General features: G+C 40.0%; 2 protein-coding genes across 2 annotated transcripts; both read left to right on the top strand.

Annotated features, from left to right (window-relative positions):
* On the top strand, positions 1 to 6,316 carry prox3 (prospero homeobox 3). Its single transcript, XM_017709856.2, has 5 exons — positions 1 to 321; positions 1,175 to 2,800; positions 3,406 to 3,513; positions 3,820 to 4,020; positions 5,425 to 6,316. Exons 1-5 carry the CDS (start codon positions 16 to 18, stop codon positions 5,611 to 5,613), a joined length of 2,430 nt encoding a protein of 809 aa, XP_017565345.2. The 5' UTR covers positions 1 to 15; the 3' UTR covers positions 5,614 to 6,316.
* Positions 6,317 to 12,255: 5,939 nt separating this feature from the next.
* tmem179ba (transmembrane protein 179Ba) lies at positions 12,256 to 19,452 on the top strand. Its single transcript, XM_017709855.2, has 5 exons — positions 12,256 to 12,386; positions 13,799 to 13,989; positions 14,152 to 14,289; positions 14,518 to 14,596; positions 17,542 to 19,452. Exons 1-5 carry the CDS (start codon positions 12,291 to 12,293, stop codon positions 17,698 to 17,700), a joined length of 663 nt encoding a protein of 220 aa, XP_017565344.1. The 5' UTR covers positions 12,256 to 12,290; the 3' UTR covers positions 17,701 to 19,452.

The following is a 19,452-nucleotide window of genomic DNA, read 5'->3' as shown; positions in this document are numbered from 1 at the left end:
TTATTAATAATAATAATGGCTGGGTTTAGGTGTAACGTCAGAATTGAATTTAGTAGTGGTCAAAGGAAAGCCTTCACAAAGTCAGGAATACAAACGGTGTGTGTGCGCGCGCGCGCGCGCGTGTGTGTGTGTGTGTGTGTGTGTGTGGACTGGCTGGACGGACCTCCCTCTCTCGCTCATCGGCGCGCGCCGGACAGGAGGAGCGCCGCTGAGGGGAGCGGAGCGGCGGACACAAACGGACAGAGGGGAAAGAGAGGGAACGGCGGGAGAAGAGAGCAGCAGAGTGAGAGCGGGACACGGACTCAGCTGGACCGCAGGAGGGTAAGCGCTGTTTCCGCTTTTCTACTTTCCTGCCTGCATGTCCTTGATAAAAGCAGCTCCGCTCGCTCGTCTCCGCGAATGTGCGACACACGCAGACAGCGCGGTGGCAGCTGAGAAACAGCAGCGCTGAGTGCGGAGCAGATCAACACTACGGCTTTCCAGCTCCAACCCCAGCCAGGAAACTTAACACGTTCCATGTCTGCCTCCCGCTCCCTCTCAATAATTACTGCAAATCCAGAGTAATCTACCCGCAGGATGTTCTCAGCCCTCCACAGCAGTTAAACAGCTTTACATTCAACTAATAACCGCGTGCCATCTGTGACGTTTGAGGAGATAATAAATAAAATCATAGTGTAATCTGATTAAAAATTATCAAGGCTGTTTTTGAAAGTGCCTTTTAGTCTTTCGTCTCTATCCATCCACCATCCATTCATCTGTCTGTGATCCATCCACCCTATGAAAAACTGCTGTCTTCATCCGATGGCTCAAGTTGTGCGGTCCGGAGGTCTTCCGGCTTTGTAAAGCTCTGATCCTTGTTTGGAGTTTGTACACTGTAGTAATCTCATTAAAAATATTTACTCTTTCTCACCTTCTCTGTGTTTGTGCATGTGTGCGGCAGAGAGAGAAAGCAAGAGAGAGAGAGAGAGAGAGAGAGAGAAGGATGAGGGATATAGAGTCAACAGTCTGAATAAACAGTGGCTACAGCTGTCCATGAGCTGATAACGCACACATGCAGAGAGAAGAGACAGAGAGAGATGATGATGCTGACAAAGATAACAATGAGAGGATGGCGTGCAATTTTAAAACGCTGACACGATTTCACACAGATTCAAATTGTTGTTTTTTGATCCAGAATCCCAGGCAGAGAAGAGGCGTGATGGATTCCCCTTCAGAGTTTTTCCAGCAGCAGCAGCAACAGCAGCAATCCCATCCTTCCTTTGACCTGTACACCCGAAGTCCGCTGGAGTCCACTTCCACTGGCCCTAGTTACCCAGCTAGTAGTCCAGTCACTTACCCAGTCATTTCTCCACTCCTGCACCCCAACAGCGCCTCCCAGAGGTGGGGTGGATATAGGCAGCGACAGTGCTTGTTCTCTGAACTGCCAGCTTCCGAGGACGGCCAAGAGGAGGATGTGGAAATGCTGGGGAGGAAAGCTGCAGAAGGAGCAAGCCAAGCTCCATTAGCCAAGCTTGGCGAAAGGAGAAGAGTTTCACTCCCTGAGTCTTGTGACTGGAACCAGGACGTTGTAAGGGTGAAGAGGCTTAGAGTGGACAATGTGCTGAGGAGGAATGGTGAGATGGAAAAGGAAGGGCACCGGGGGAGGAGAAGGATTGCAAGCCGTGGCCTACAAGATGAGAAGAACGGAGAGGAAGAAGGGAGGAGGAAGGAGAGCAGAGAAGGAAGGCGGCGGCAGAGGCGTGAGCTGAAGCTCCAGCTGGAGGAGACCAGGGGAAGGCTGCTGGAGCTTCAACGCAAGGTGTGGAGAGCTTATGGAGAACAACGAATAGAAGAAGAGAAAGAAGAAGGAGGAGGAGAGGAGGAGGATGGAGGAATGGATGAGATGGCCGAGATGTTCTCTGAAGGAGAGGGGGATGATTGCCCGGCAAGTGGACTCTCCCCAAGTGTTTTCTCTTCAGAAAGAAAGCGCGAAAAGCATGAAAGCAGCCAGAATGGGAATTCTGAAGAATTTCCTGAAGAAGCAATGGACTTGGATGTGGAGCTGGATGGAGGAGGAGTGTGGCTGGGCTGCAGCTTGGTGCAAGGTGAATGGGAGAACACAAATAGCAACGAAAAAGAGAAGTTTGCTCAAGCCCTCAAGCAGGAGCTCGCCAATGTTGTGGCTCGGGTCATTGACAGGGTGGTCCGCCTCTATGCTGAAAGTGACCAGTCACCAACCCCAGCTTCAGTTCTAGCCCAAGAGACTCCTGCCAGCAGGGTATTTGGTCCAAACCCATCCAAGAAGCCAAGGCTTGGGTTTCGACCTCATGCCCTGGTACCTGGAGGAATGCATGTGGTAGAACAAGCTGAAGCTTTGCCTCTGGTCGCAAAGAAGCTTCAAGACAAGAGGAACCCTCTAAATCAAGGCAAACATAAGCACCCCCTGATCCCTCCACAAAACCCTGGCTTACCTTTCCTACCCCAGCCCCCTCTCCCTGCCCTCTTACCACCCAGGAACAAAGAGCCTTTCCTGCCCTCCTGCCCTCCGAACCCTCCTCCGCTCCCCTTGCCACTCCTGCACTACACCATGCAGCACCTCTTCACTCGTTCTCTCTCCAGCATACCCCTCCACAAGGATGGCCTCTCCAGCGAGCCCTTCATGGAATTTCGCACTCATAACCCCTCATTTCCACCCTTGCCACCACTGCTGGCCCAGTTAAATCCCCCTCTCGCAGACAGAGGGACGGACGAGGGGATGAGAGCAGGAGGCATTGGAGGAATGGATGGAGGAGATGTGGCTCTCTATCTTGGTGCTGGAGCAATATCCTTTCACTTTTACAGGGGAGCCGATAAATATACAAGCAGAAATGCTGCAGACTATATTTCAATCAGGAAGTTATCTGCCTCTTTGGCTTTGTGTAATGTAAATGTAAAATTGCGTTTTTCAGCAGAGCCTGAAAAAACCATTTCACTGGAATATATTTGAGGTTAGATGCAAGAATAGATTGTAGTGTTCTTTTGTTCTTTTTGTTTTTTTTTCTAGTTTATTTTTTGAAGGGTTTCCTTGCAAAACATTAGAGACCACTTTTTTTCTTCTTCTATTGTATTATACATCAGCTGTTATTTTTCTAAAAAAATTGGTTACACATAAAATTGTTACAAATGGACAAACAGCAATTTGGACTGAACCTCTTCGTTTGTTGTATTTTTCAAATTTATTTAACTATAAGCCCCTTTTTTACAGTTGTTTAGGGCCTACACCTGAAAAAATATTATAGTACTCAATACAGCTCTAAGAAGAATGAAAATATTCAATACATTGACTAGATACCAACACATTGTTGTAGGTTTCTGATCATTTGTCTGCATTGATTGCTTGAGTGTATTTTCTGTCTGTCTCAGTTAAATTCCCTTAACTCTCTGAACTCTCAGGAGGGTCTCTCTCCATGCCACCTGAAGAAAGCCAAGCTCATGTTCTTCTACACACGCTACCCCAGCTCCAACACACTCAAGACTTATTTCCCTGATGTCAAGGTGCTCTTTATTACCATAGGCACATGTATTTACAGCACAATAAAACTGATGCGAAACACCATTAGATACAGGTTGATAATTATTGCTGGGCAACAATTATGGCAATTAGATGCTTTTTCCTGTTCCTGTTGAACTATTCTGATTAACGGCAGTAGTGATGTACACTGAAAACAGCGTGCTGTCGTACACTGACCGTTTCCAATGTAGACTATGCCAGTGTGCATGCAGTTTAACCCAATTAGATGATGTTCCGAAACATTTACTATGAGTCATGATTCACCTTTGCTATGTTATTTCTGTTCACAGTTCAACCGCTGTGTCACCTCCCAGCTCATCAAGTGGTTCAGTAACTTCAGAGAGTTTTTCTACATTCAGATAGAGCGGTTTGCACGTCAGGCGGCTCGCGAGGGCCTTCCTGCCACCAGAGAGAGGGCGCTGCGCCTGGGCCGTAACTCAGAACTCTTCCGCATCCTCAACATGCACTACAACAAGAGCAATGACTACCAGGTTGGAGTGTGTCTGTGTGTGTGATCATGACACTGCAATAGCGTGAATGTGTGTGCATGCTGTTGTTCAAAAAGTTTGGAATCACTTATCATATTACAATTTTCCACTTTTTGAATTTCAAAGTTTTTCTAAAAATCTACAGAGATATTTTTCTACCTCTCTAAAATTTAGTGTTAGAAATTGGTTTGCATTTTGTGCTTTTCACAATCCAAGTATCTCAATTACAAATTTAAACTCCTCAGTCCATAATCTTTACCTCAGATTTCCAGTTTTTGTGTTGTAGTGGAATTTTGTTTCTTTTTTTTTTTATTGTCTTTTCTGAATACCGGCTTCTTGTCAGCATTACATCTTTTCAGACCAGGTCAAACCAGACGCATCCCTACTGGTGACATCCCATATAACTTAAAATAGTGCTTGGCCATAACTTAGTAAGGAGTGGGAACAAGATAATTAGGTCTTGGCCATGAGTTACTAAGGCATAGGGACGAGATCCTAATCCGTAGCCACAACTAAGTAAGGCGTAGCAATGAGATAATTCATTCTTGACCACAGTTTAATAAGACATGATCTTGTTCCCAAGCCTTTCTAAGTCATGGCCACCCATTATTTTTATTTATATCTGATGTCACCAGCAGGGGTCAATAGGTCTCAGTTGCCAACAGTCCCATTATCTCTATACCTTTTAATATACATTTTAACTCCAGTTTTGGAAACTACTTTTTCAGTGGTTTTCCTCTGACTTCCTTTAATGTGGGTTCTTTATATTGATCATTGCATACAATTTGCAAAGCACCTAAGGTGTGTTTGAGTAGTTGGTTGTTTGAATGTTAGTGTCTCTTTGAAGGGAAGCTCTTGTTGGGAGGACACAGCTGCAACTCACTGGTTTTAAAATTGGAAGGTTGGATGAGTTAAAGTGGCAGCAGAGTGCCCAAAGTAAAGAGTGGACACATGAAATAGTGATGTCATACTTTTGTGTATTATTATGTTAATTATAGTTTCCTAACACTAAAGAAATAAATTTTTACCTAACAACTATTTTGACAGAAAATTATATAAACAAAAAAGTGGTTTATAACTTTAGCATAGTACTGTATTTTACATGCAGCCCAAGTTCTTAAATGCCAAATAATATAGTCAAATCATCTGTTCATCATATTTTTTCTTATTTTGCTTTCAACATGTTTGAAATATGAAGCATCGGAGATGTGCTGTAACTTGCATTGCAACTTAACAACTTCTGTTATTTGTTTATGTAAGAATAATTTATAGATTATATTAACAACTTCCAAAATGTAGTATTTGATTTATATTATTGAAATGTGATTTCCAACTTTTTAAATGGCATAATGTGTGTGTGTGTGTGTGTGTGTGTGTGTGTGTTTTCATGTCCTATTCTCTGTCCAGGTGCCAGACAGGTTTGTTGAAGTGTCTGAGTTGGCTCTAAGAGAGTTCTTCACTGCCATCCAGAGTGGACGTGATGCTGACCCCTGCTGGAAAAAGTCCATCTACAAGATCATCTGCAAACTGGACAGCCCTGTGCCTGACAGCTTCCGCTTACCAGGCTGCCCCATGGACACACACCGCATGGTCTAAGACCAATATGGGCAGCCACACACACAGACACACACACCTCATAGCTAAAGGATTAATGTGGGTACATGCACAGACAAAACACACAGGGTTAGAGTTGATATCTCTCACACACACACACACACACACACACACACACACACACACACACACACACACAGAGGATTAGCACTACTGAATACATACCGACACACATACACACGTACCAGCTAAATATCATACAGGCTATGACTGGAAGCACACAAAACTATTTATCTGAAGATAATCTGAAGAGTGAACAGTATCTATGTGATAGTGGTCCGTTGCCTTCCAGTTCCAATGGAAAGAAATCCATGTGGCACTAATACAGAGGTCAATGGCCTTGTTGAATGTACAAAATTATGACTAGGTCACCGAAAGGTGTTAGAATTTTGCTAGTACTGTTTCAGAGAGATAATCATTATTTGGAGATATTTAAAAGGTTTTTCTATTTATCTGCTGAAACCTTATTTTCATGTAATTATCATGAAAATGAAGCATTTAACAACGGTGAGCCGATAGGCGGTCTTTTCATTGTAATTTTATATTCAACTTGCATATTTGTCATGCTGTTTTGCATATTAAGTGTTTATTTCATAAGGCTTTGCGTCTAAAAATGTGTGAATGTTTAAATGTGTGAAATTTTGATGTAACAGTGCTACCCGTAATTAAAGTGATTGTTCAAGCACTTACACAGTAGCAGTGTTTTATTATGGAGAAGTACAGTTACAGAAACCTCCCTCCTGTCAACTGTGTGTTGTGGAGAACTTTTATCATATCTAATACAGAGATCAGTTAGAGACGATGTGTGTGTGTGTGTGTGGTCTCTGACTAAGTCTAACCGCCTGACAGGCAGGCTGGGTCGGTTCAGGGCGCTGGACTAACAGCTTCACGCTGGCAGTGTGCCCTGTGCTCCTGGAGCCAGTTCACACATGGTCTCATGCACTAAATCATGCATTGACCTATAAACGTTTTAGGTTCCTTCACTACATTATACAGATTCAACCAGGAATTAAATGACATTTACACTATTTTTCTTAAAGCTTTGCATGAATAAATTGTTTGAATGTTATCTAGAGAAAGTATCAAATCAGAATTGTTCACAGTGGTGCTGATAGGAGCCAAAACCTCAAGAGTTTCATGCCTCTTAATGCTACATCACAGAATCTTTTTATATGAAATGGCTACACGTACAGTGAACGATGCCTGAGACATTGCGTATGATAGTTCTGTAATGTTTTAGCCTAAAACTTAAACTAAGGCAAAATACTACCCAAAGAAAACATATTCTTGTTTCAAATTTACCACTATTTTACCATTATCAAAAGATCACATAAAAACTCAGAAGACACACATAGGTTCACTGGTCATTTTGGAAAGCAATATGGCTGAATATGCATTGAAGACATCATAACACCTGGTTCTTTTCACCACCACTGTGAAAAAGTTTCTGTACAATGCAGCATTTCACTGCAAACCACTCAAATAGAATTTAAGATTAGAGCAAAACACTCTAATCTGTTTTCTTCTCAATTATTGAATTATGCAGGAATATAAGACAGAATTTCCCTTTGACCATACTTATAACACTAAATAAAAAACAATCAACAGCAAATCAATAATCAAGACAGATGTATTATTGATACACTCTCCCATAATACCAACACTCTCTATTAATACCAACACTCTCTCATAATACCAACACTCTCTGATAATAACAACACACTCCCATAATACCAACACTCTCTCATAATACCAACACTCTCTGATAATAACAACACACTCCCATAATACCAACACTCTCTCATAATACCAACACTCTCTCATAATACCAACACTCTCTCATAATACCATCACTCTCTCATAATACCAACACTCTCTCATAATACCAACACTCTCTGATAATAACAACACACTCCCATAATACCAACACTCTCTCATAATACCATCACTCTCTCATAATACCAACACTCTCTCATAATACCAACACTCTCTGATAATACCAACACTCTCTGATAATACCAACACTCTCTCATAATACCATCACTCTCTCATAATACCAACACTCTCTCATAATACCAACACTCTCTCATAATACCAACACTCTCTGATAATAACAACACACTCCCATAATACCAACACTCTCTCATAATACCAACACTCTCTGATAATAACAACACACTCCCATAATACCAACACTCTCTCATAATACCATCACTCTCTCATAATACCATCACTCTCTCATAATACCAACACTCTCTCATAATACCAAAACTCTCTCATAATACCATCACTCTCTCATAATACCAACACTCTCTCATAATACCAACACTCTCTCATAATACCAACACTCTCTCATAATACCATCACTCTCTCATAATACCAACACTCTCTCATAATACCAACACTCTCTCATAATACCAACACTCTCTGATAATAACAACACACTCCCATAATACCAACACTCTCTCATAATACCATCACTCTCTCATAATACCAACACTCTCTCATAATACCAACACTCTCTCATAATACCAACACTCTCTCATAATACCATCACTCTCTCATAATACCAACACTCTCTCATAATACCAACACTCTCTCATAATACCAACACTCTCTGATAATACCATCACTCTCTCATAATACCAACACTCTCTCATAATACCAACACTCTCTCATAATACCAACACTCTCTCATAATACCAACACTCTTTGATAATACCAACACTCTCTGATAATACCAACACACTCCCATAATACCAACACTCTCTCATAATACCAACACTCTCCCATAATATCAACACTCTCTCATAATACCATCACTCTCTCATAATACCAACACTCTCTGATAATAACAACACACTCCCATAATACCAACACTCTTTGATAATACCAACACTCTCTGATAATACCAACACTCTCCCATAATACCAACACTCTCTCATAATACCAACACTCTCCCATAATACCAACACTCTCTCATAATACCAACACTCTCTCATAATACCAACACTCTCCCATAATACCAACACTCTCCCATAATACCAACACTCTCTCATAATACCAACACTCTCCCATAATACCAACACTCTCTCATAATACCAACACTCTCTCATAATACCAACACTCTCCCATAATCCCAACACTCTCCCATAATACCAACACTCTCTGATAATACCAATACACTCCCATAATACCAACACTCTCTGATAATACCAACACTCTCTGATAAAAAACACTCTCTCATAATACCAACACTCTCTCATAATACCAACACTCTCTCATAATACCAACACTCTCTGATAATACCAACACTCTCTGATAATACCATCACTCTCTCATAATACCAACACTCTCTCATAATACCAACACTCTCTCATAATACCAACACTCTTTGATAATACCAACACTCTCTGATAATACCAACACACTCCCATAATACCAACACTCTCTCATAATACCAACACTCTCCCATAATACCAACACTCTCTCATAATACCATCACTCTCTCATAATACCAACACTCTCTGATAATAACAACACACTCCCATAATACCAACACTCTTTGATAATACCAACACTCTCTGATAATACCAACACACTCCCATAATACCAACACTCTCTCATAATACCAACACTCTCCCATAATACCAACACTCTCTCATAATACCAACACTCTCTCATAATACCAACACTCTCCCATAATCCCAACACTCTCCCATAATACCAACACTCTCTGATAATACCAATACACTCCCATAATACCAACACTCTCTGATAATACCAACACTCTCTGATAAAAAACACTCTCTCATAATACCAACACTCTCTCATAATACCAACACTCTCCCATAATACCAACACTCTCTCATAATACCAACACTCTCTGATAATACCAATACACTCCCATAATACCAACACTCTCTGATAATACCAACACTCTCTGATAAAAAACACTCTCTCATAATACCAACACTCTCTCATAATACCAACACTCTCCCATAATACCAACACTCTCTCATAATACCAACACTCTCTGATAATACCAATACACTCCCATAATACCAACACTCTCTGATAATACCAACACTCTCTGATAAAAAACACTCTCTCATAATACCAACACTCTCCCATAATACCAACACTCTTTGATAATACCAACACTCTCTGATAATACCAACACACTCCCATAATACCAACACTCTCTCATAATACCAACACTCTCCCATAATACCAACACTCTCTCATAATACCAACACTCTCTCATAATACCAACACTCTCTCATAATACCAACACTCTCCCATAATACCAACACTCTCTCATAATACCAACACTCTCTCATAATACCAACACTCTCCCATAATACCAACACTCTCTGATAAAAAACACTCTCTCATAATACCAACACTCTCCCATAATACCAACACTCTTTGATAATACCAACACTCTCTGATAATACCAACACACTCCCATAATACCAACACTCTCTCATAATACCAACACTCTCTCATAATACCAACACTCTCTCATAATACCAACACTCTCCCATAATACCAACACTCTCTCATAATACCAACACTCTCTGATAATACCAATACACTCCCATAATACCAACACTCTCTGATAATACCAACACTCTCTGATAAAAAACACTCTCTCATAATACCAACACTCTCCCATAATACCAACACTCTTTGATAATACCAACACTCTCTGATAATACCAACACACTCCCATAATACCAACACTCTCTCATAATACCAACACTCTCCCATAATACCAACACTCTCTCATAATACCAACACTCTCCCATAATACCAACACTCTCTCATAATACCAACACTCTCTCATAATACCAACACTCTCCCATAATACCAACACTCTCTCATAATACCAACACTCTCTCATAATACCAACACACTCCCATAATACCAACACTCTCTCATAATACCAACACTCTCTGATAATACCAACACACTCCCATAATACCAACACTCTCTCATAATACCAACACTCTCTCATAATACCAACACTCACTCATAATACCAACACTCTCCCATAATACCAACACTCTCCCATAATACCAACACTCTCTCATAATACCAACACTCTCCCATAATACCAACACACTCCCATAATACCAACACACTCCCATAATACCAACACTCTCTGATAATACCAACACACTCCCATAATACCAACACTCTTTGATAATACCAACACTCTCTGATAATACCAACACACTCCCATAATACCAACACTCTCTCATAATACCAACACTCTCTCATAATACCAACACTCTCCCATAATACCAACACTCTCTGATAATACCAATACACTCCCATAATACCAACACTCTCTGATAATACCAACACTCTCTGATAAAAAACACTCTCTCATAATACCAACACTCTCCCATAATACCAACACTCTTTGATAATACCAACACTCTCTGATAATACCAACACACTCCCATAATACCAACACTCTCTTATAATACCAACACTCTCCCATAATACCAACACTCTTTGATAATACCAACACTCTCTGATAATACCAACACACTCCCATAATACCAACACTCTCTCATAATACCAACACTCTCTCATAATACCAACACTCTCCCATAATACCAACACTCTCTCATAATACCAACACTCTCTGATAATACCAATACACTCCCATAATACCAACACTCTCTGATAATACCAACACTCTCTGATAAAAAACACTCTCTCATAATACCAACACTCTCCCATAATACCAACACTCTTTGATAATACCAACACTCTCTGATAATACCAACACACTCCCATAATACCAACACTCTCTCATAATACCAACACTCTCTCATAATACCAACACTCTCCCATAATACCAACACTCTCTCATAATACCAACACTCTCCCATAATACCAACACTCTCTCATAATACCAACACTCTCTCATAATACCAACACACTCCCATAATACCAACACTCACTCATAATACCAACACTCTCCCATAATACCAACACTCTCTCATAATACCAACACTCTCTCATAATACCAACACTCTCCCATAATACCAACACTCTCTCATAATACCAACACTCTCTCATAATACCAACACTCTCCCATAATCCCAACACTCTCTCATAATACCAACACTCTTTGATAATACCAACACTCTCTGATAATACCAACACACTCCCATAATACCAACACTCTCTCATAATACCAACACACTCCCATAATACCAACACTCTCTGATAATACCAACACTCTCTCATAATACCAACACTCTCTGCTAAAACAACATTCTCCCATAATACCAACACTCTCTAATACCAACACTCTCTGATAAAACAACACTCTCTCATAATACCAACACACTCCCATAATACCAACACTCTCTGGTAATAAAAATACTGTAATAAAAAAGTCTTATTCAGTCTTATTATATCAGCACTGTCCTATACCACCCCCATATATATATATATATATATATATATGTCCGAGTGTATATATATTTACTCGAGTTAGGCTTTAGGCTGCTCTGCCCTCTTTGAGGGTAATCCTAATCACATGATTTTTATGAACTCGTCACCTCTGCATCCATTTCCATACCGGGTGCGTCGGTGCGCGCGAGCCCGCCCATGTGACTGAATGGCTCGCGATGGCGCTGCCGCGGCTGCTGCTGCTGGAGCTCGCGCTCTACGCCTGTTGCTTCATCTGCGGGATCATCACCGCCGCTTCACTCACAATTTCTCAGGTACGCGTGGAAAACTTCGGCTTTTTACTTTTTCCGTTAAAAGCCGCGGCTGTTCTGCCGGAACAGTTTGCTGAACACGACGTTTCGTCTCTGTCAGAATTCAGGCAAATGAAGTTCGCCTGCCGAGCTGGGCTGCACTCTGCATTTCAGCCGTGCACGGCGTGCTGTGCCTTGTTTTGTCGATATTTTGCTACAGAACGACTGGCCTACTGCTGAGGTTCACTTTTCAGGAAACTTTCTGTACCCACTCCATGGTTGCCATCAACTTATTTTCACACTGAAAAAAGTTACTTCGAGACGCGCGGTACACGGTCGATTTTGCGGTTGTATTTGCCTGTAAAGCTTCTGACCCTTTTACACTTTCATAGGTCTGCTCGCAGGATGAGGTGACGGAAGAGAGCTGGAGCTCCGTGAGGGTCTCTTCGCATGTCATATGACGAGTGGTGAAAATGTTTAGACCGTGTTGGAGATTTTTTTACTTAAAACGACGGTTGAATGGCGCAACATTCCCGTAAATGTACAGTGTGTATGATTTTACAAACGAGTAATGGGGAAAATGCGCCATACGTTTCCCCTGAAAGTGATGTGTTTTTAAAAGTAAACCCCGTCTTTCTCTCTTTCCCTTCCGCTGTTTTTAGCACTTCTGCCTTTCACTCGGTCATGTGACCAAGCCGTCCCTTGTTTCTGTGTAGTAATTGGCTTATTGGAGTCAGTTGAGCACAGAAAAGAAAAGTGAGAGAACAGGAGTGAGTGGGTGTCAGCTTCCAGTCAGTGACTTTACTCCTTTTACCCTATAGACACGGGAATCCCAAACTCCTCTGAGACAAAACTTCATGTTAATGTGCTTAGATGAAGTATTACAGATTTCCATCAGATGAAATGCATCGCTGGACGTGACTCCAAGTCATGCAGTGTTAATAAAGCGCTTGCCTGTGCAGACACTGTTTCTCTCCTTCAGTGGGACAAGCAAAGAAAGCAATTTGAACAGTGTCTCAAATCTGAAAACCTTGTTCCAAAACCAGAATTGGTTTAAGTTTAATTTGTTTTCTTTCAAAGTACTTGTGGAAGAAATATGTACTGTTTGAAACCTGACTGTTGGGACTTCAGTGCATTAAAATTGTGTACATGCCCAATACTATTAAAATATGATGTAGAAACTAAATGAAAATAGTTTTGTGTATTAAACAACCCTGACACACACAGGCAAACTATCTCTACTAGTAGGGCTTGTGCCTACAAGAGAGAGAGAGAGAGGGGAACCCTTTGATGCTGCAACAAAGATGGTATCTACTAGTGTAGGGATTTTATTGAATTTGAATAATAAATAAAGTATTTTGTGGGTTTATACACCATATTTTAATTGTATTAGACATATACACCATAGTAAGGCTCTTTTTCTTTATCTCACGCAGGGTGATTTTGAAGGGAGGTGCATGCTCTACGGCACTGTGCACTTGAATGGTTCAGACTTCACCGTAAACCAATCCAGCTCTCCCTCAATCTGTTATTTTGTGTCGGCCATCTCCGTGTGTGTGGCCATCTTCTGCTTCTCCTCCCTCCTCTACTGGGTCTACACAAGCTGCCTAGATGGAGAAGTTAAAAGGTTAGAGGCCATAACTAACAATTCATTGTTAGTTAAAGATTCATTTGTCCCATTATAAAACCATAAGCGTTTACAGAGATTCATTTAGACAGACTATCTTATGACTACTCAAGATTATTTTTGAGGAATGATCTCTGAAGAATCATGTCTTTCTTCTCCAAGAGAGCGTATATGGATGAATTTGTCTTTGGTTGTGTGCGGAGTTTTCCTCTTCTTCCTCCTGGTGACGGGGTGTATCTTGAAAGTGGGCCGAGACAGACTGTGTGAATCGGTGCTCCATGAAGGACCAAACATAACCAGGTGAGAAGAATGTCCCTCCTGATTGGATTAGAGTTTTTTTTTTATAGGAAGACTGATCGCCTCAGAGGTTTTGTGCACATTGGTAGATTAAAACTGTAGAAAAAAGCATAGGGTGTGCCTTCAGTCATGTGATGCATGGCTAATAACCCATTACAATTGATGTATCCAGTAGTCATAAACTGGATCAATGTAATAGCTGCATGACTTCTGTCGCTTGTGTGTTTGCAGGTGTGACGAAGCACAAAGTAAGCCGTGGGCAAAGCCTCTGAATGGGAACAGTTTCTATTCCAGACTGCACAGTGCTGAGGTATGTAAAAACACCCGTGCGTGTGTCCTTTCTCTATAAATGTTTTATTTTATTTGAAATGCACGACCAGAACCCTTGCTGCTTTCTTAAATCAGTCCTTTTATTTATTTTTTTCTAGTGTAGTAAATTTTTTTCTATTCCATATAATTGCTCCGTTATTGTAATGTTGGATGAATGTGTGTGAGGGTGGAGCTTTGAGGTTAGGGAAGAATGTGTGGGTGTAAGAGAGTGACTCAATTGGTGCAAAACCTCAGATGAGACATCGTTGGTGAAATAAGTTTGTTTTTCACCATTTAGTTAAGGTTTGTAGCACCCACTCAGGAGGCCAAGATGTGAAATGATTAACCCAGATTTATATACTGTAGCTGTGCTTAATCCCTGTGTGTGCACATGAAAGCGTTTATGATGAACAGTCGGTCATGTGAAACGAGGAGTCACGCGTCTTATTTTACAAAGAAGGATGAAGAACTCATGCTATATAAAATAGACAGTATGACATCTATTTATATTTGTGTTCTCCGCTTAAAACAGTTTATTTTCATGTGGTTAATGCCACAAACATCACAAAGGGGAAAAAAATGACCTTAAAGGAACTGAAGGGTCCAGCTCTAACAGAAATCTGACCCCCTGCTCTTAGGATTGTCCTACCTGTAAACTTAAATGTTATCCCTGCTTTCAACACATCTTACTCATCAGCAAGTTAACAAGACCTTCATGAGTAAAAAAAAAAACTGAAAAAAACAAAATGTGTGTTACAATAGAGAAAATACTACAGTATGCATTTCCATAAACCAATATAATGTTATATTGGACATCAGTAAAATTGTAACACCAATCACAAAATAATGTAAATCTAGGCTTTTCTAAAATGTAGTCAATTGTGGCTACATTGTGTGTGTAAAAAAAACAAAAACAAAACAAAAAACAAACAAACAAAAAAACGTATTTCGTTCATGTTATTGCTTTATTAAAATTGAAATATCACTTAATGTGTCATAAGCAGCACCACTAACCGTCTTTTTGCCAAAAGCTGTCAGTTGTTTTGGCCAAATTCATCTGAAAAATCAAAAAGAAATTTCACAAACCATGGACTCAGAGTTTGTCTTTCTTCCTTTGAGATATCAATGCAAGAAGAGCTTCCTGTTTTTTGTTTATCTTTAATTGAAAAAAATAACTGAATACAGTTTTGTTTCTGTAGTATCACTGTCAAAAAATACTTGGACACGTTTTATTATCTGTATAAATTGTATTTATATCTTTAAAATTATTTAATATGTGACAGTAATTTTAATGCACATTTGCTATTTAAACTGAAAACATAATTATTGTTTTATATAAAAATAATACTTAAGCATCTGTGAAATCAGTGCTCTGATGTTTATGCCCAACATGACAAAACTTCATTAAAATAGAAATTCAAAAAGAAGTGTTATAGTTCAAAACATCAACTTTCTGTGGTCTATTTTTACAACCCTGTTTCCAAAAAGTTGGGACGCTGTGCAAAATATAAATAAAAATAGAATACAGTGATGTGCAAATCATGTAACTTCAATATTGAAAATAGTATAAACGCAACATATGTTGCTGAAATGTTGAAATTGAGAAATGTTATTGTTTTTTGAAAAATATATGCCCATTTTGAAATTGATAGCACACGTTTAAAAAAATTTGGGACAGGGGTATGTTTACCACTGTGTTGCATAACCTCTTCTTTTAACAGCACTATTTAAGCATTTGGGAACTGAGAAGACCAGTTACTGTAGTTCGAAAGTGAAACGTTTTCCCATTCTTGCCTGATATAGGATTTCAGCTGCTCAGTACTTCAAGGTCTCCTTTGTGGGCGACAGATCTAAGCTGCCAGTTTAGCACCTGGACTCTTTTAATACCGAGCCATGCTGCTGTAATATGTGCAGAATGTGGTTTGACATTGTCTTGCTGAAAAAAGCCAGGCCTCTGTAGAAAAGACGTCATCTGGATGTGTATAAGCCTATGTCTATTATTCAGCATTAATAGTGCCTACACAGATGTGCAGGTCATCTATGTCATGTGCTCTAGTGCACCCACATACTTTCACGGATGCTGGCTTTTGAGCTGTGCGCTGATAATACGCCAGATAGTCTTTAGCCCGGAGGATGCAGTGTCCATGAATTCCAAAAAGAAATTTTAAAAAATTAGATTCATCTGACCATTGGACTCTTTTCCATTTCACCTCAGTCCATCTCAAATTAGCACAGGCCCAGAGAAGACAGCAGCGTTTCTGGATTTTGGACAAATTGCATTTGCATTTGTGGATGCAGTGATGAACTGTGTTTTTCAGAAGTGTTCATGAGCCCGTGCAGTGATTTTCACTACAAAATTGTGTATATTTTTAATGCAGTGCCTCCTGAAGGCCTGAAAATCACTACGAGTTAGTATTGGTTTTTATCCTTGTTTTTTCGCATTTCTCTGGATTCTCTGAATCTTTTGATATAATGTAATATAGATGATGAAATTCTTTGCTATTTTACACTGAGTAGTGCTATTCTTAAAATATTGCGCTGTCTGCCTGCACAGTCTTTCACAGAGTGGTGAACCCCTCCCCATCTTAACTTCTGAAAGACTCTGTGTCTCTGGGATGCTCTTTTTATATTTTTATGTAAATTAAGAATCAGGTGCTTTACACAACTTTACCAGTCTTTTGTTGCCCCCTGTGGCAATTTTTTTTTTAAACGTGTTGCTGGTATCAAAAACAAAACAGACATGTATTATTCAAAAATAATAACATTTTAAACATTCAATATGTTGTCTTTGTACTATTTTTGATTATATATTATAATTCCATTATATAAATAAAGGATTCAAATGATTGGCATATAATTGCATTTTGTTTTTATTAACATTTTGCAACGGTAGAATGACCCGTGTCTTCCTCTTGACCTCTTTTTCACTCTGTTTTTTTGTTCCAGACGGCAGTGTGGGTGAATTTCTTCTGCTGGATGATCATCGCTGTTCTGGTGGTCCTGCAGCGTAGGGGGGTCTCTGAATACAGGTCACGAGAAGAGGACGCTGGGGCCAGTCCTTCTGAAACTGAGCCTTTCTTCAACCGCCCAGGACACCCCCAGTGAACGCACAGCTGGACCGAAACATCATTTATGTGAACCAAACACACACACACACGCACAGAAACACACTCACACACACTGAGTACTCACAGAAATGGATAAATACAGACACATATTCAGACAGTACCTGTGACTAGCTGAAGGAACAAGCTTTTGGCTACACCCGTCAGTGCCTTTAGTTTTGCTCACCAGCGGTATCAAGGCTTTGTTGCCATGGTTACTGATCTGCGATTGGCAACAGTAGGCTGGCAGTTACGAGGGTGTGGTGGCCAGATTGGTCTCCCTGACCTGCGCTGATTTAGACACAGCTGAAACAGCTCAGATTTGACTAGGCTATTGACTAGACTCTCTAATATGCACGTGTTCGTGGACACATTTCATATCTCTTGCTTGCTTTGAGTCTCTGAAAAATACCTGTGATGCATTTCAGAGATGAAATTTTTTGACAGTGTTGGTAAATGGAATATATAACTGAATGGAAATGAGTGCTAGAAGATTTACTGTATGTTATATTTGTCTTACATGAACTTTTAAAGTAGTTTTTTGTGAGGACTTGTGTGTTTTGTACAACATTAGCTCCCCCTGCTGTCTGTTTTTATTTACTTGCTGTATTGAAATACTGTATCTACAACTTCCCTATTCTTTTTGTTTTGGCTTTATTTCACATTTTTGTGCTACTTTTCAGCTACGTTGCTGAATCTTGGGATGTATAGACTCTGTTCTTAACCAAAAGAATGCTTGGGAATGAATAGGTGCGTCTAAAAGTGCTTGAGTGGCAGTATTTTGTTGGGTTAGAGATGTCATTTGTGATGGCACTGTCCTACACGCACACAAGGACTGCAGAAATGTGTGTGCATGTGGAACAGCACAGTTTGGGCTGACAGGGTCATAAATCTACCCATAGGCTTATGATAAGACCTGTCTGGTGTGGGCTAGGTGCCAAAATCATGCTGCTGTCCACAGCAGTAAAGTACTCAAAGACACAGTGTCCTTCCTGCTGTCCTCCCACACAAAGACAGACTCTGCTTTATCTGTTTAGTGCCTTATTACCAATTACTCTTACATCAGTATCTTCCTTTCTGTTACCATCCTGATTTACATGCTTCATCTCTCTTCATCTTACTGTTCTATGCAATATGTCACATTTCCATGCATTCTGGGAGAACAGCCATATGTGCGTATATATATATATATATATATATATATATATATATATATATATATATATGTATATGTGAATTGTATTATTAGATAACATTCTTTCTGCACTGATTTTATTAAATGAAAAATGTTGCATCTTAATCATAGCCTGTTTATTGGATTACAGTATGTTTTGAATAACTTCCCTCACAAATAGTATCCTATATATTATACTGTACCTGTTGGGATGACAAGATATTTTGGTTGACAAGTGATGTTGGGCTTGTTTTCAAAAACTTTGAGATTTGGTAAGATGTATGGCATCATGCACTTAGTCATGATATGGAACATTTGATGAGACTGGATCTTCTATTGCTATTTCAATAGAACACCAATGAAAAGCTTCCTTCCACATTCACAAAATTCTGACCACAGAATCAAAGTCTTCCCAGAGTTGCCCCAGTTCACTTCCTGACCAGCTGTGTGTTAAACATGTTTGCTCTGTCAAAACAAGTGCAGGTCTACCTGAACCACAGCTAAACTGTTGCTAAACTCAATGTACATTCAAATGATGTGATAAGTGATAATCAGCCGAACTAAAAATGCTGATTAATA

This window comes from Pygocentrus nattereri, chromosome 2 (assembly GCF_015220715.1).
Source record: "Pygocentrus nattereri isolate fPygNat1 chromosome 2, fPygNat1.pri, whole genome shotgun sequence".
Taxonomy (NCBI): Eukaryota; Metazoa; Chordata; class Actinopteri; order Characiformes; family Serrasalmidae; genus Pygocentrus; species Pygocentrus nattereri.
This window is presented reverse-complemented; position numbering and strand designations above follow the sequence as displayed.

Excerpts from the sequence above, each read along its gene's own strand:
- tmem179ba (XM_017709855.2), top strand. The coding sequence starts at position 12,291 with ATGGCGCTGCCGCGGCTGCTGCTGCTGGAGCTCGCGCTCTACGCCTGT. Across the intron at positions 12,387-13,798 it reads CTTCACTCACAATTTCTCAG|GGTGATTTTGAAGGGAGGTG; the intron begins GTACGCGTGGAA and ends TATCTCACGCAG. Across the intron at positions 13,990-14,151 it reads CTAGATGGAGAAGTTAAAAG|AGAGCGTATATGGATGAATT; the intron begins GTTAGAGGCCAT and ends TTCTTCTCCAAG.
- prox3 (XM_017709856.2), top strand. The coding sequence starts at position 16 with ATGGCTGGGTTTAGGTGTAACGTCAGAATTGAATTTAGTAGTGGTCAA. Across the intron at positions 322-1,174 it reads CTCAGCTGGACCGCAGGAGG|AATCCCAGGCAGAGAAGAGG; the intron begins GTAAGCGCTGTT and ends TTTTTGATCCAG. Across the intron at positions 3,514-3,819 it reads CTTATTTCCCTGATGTCAAG|TTCAACCGCTGTGTCACCTC; the intron begins GTGCTCTTTATT and ends TTCTGTTCACAG.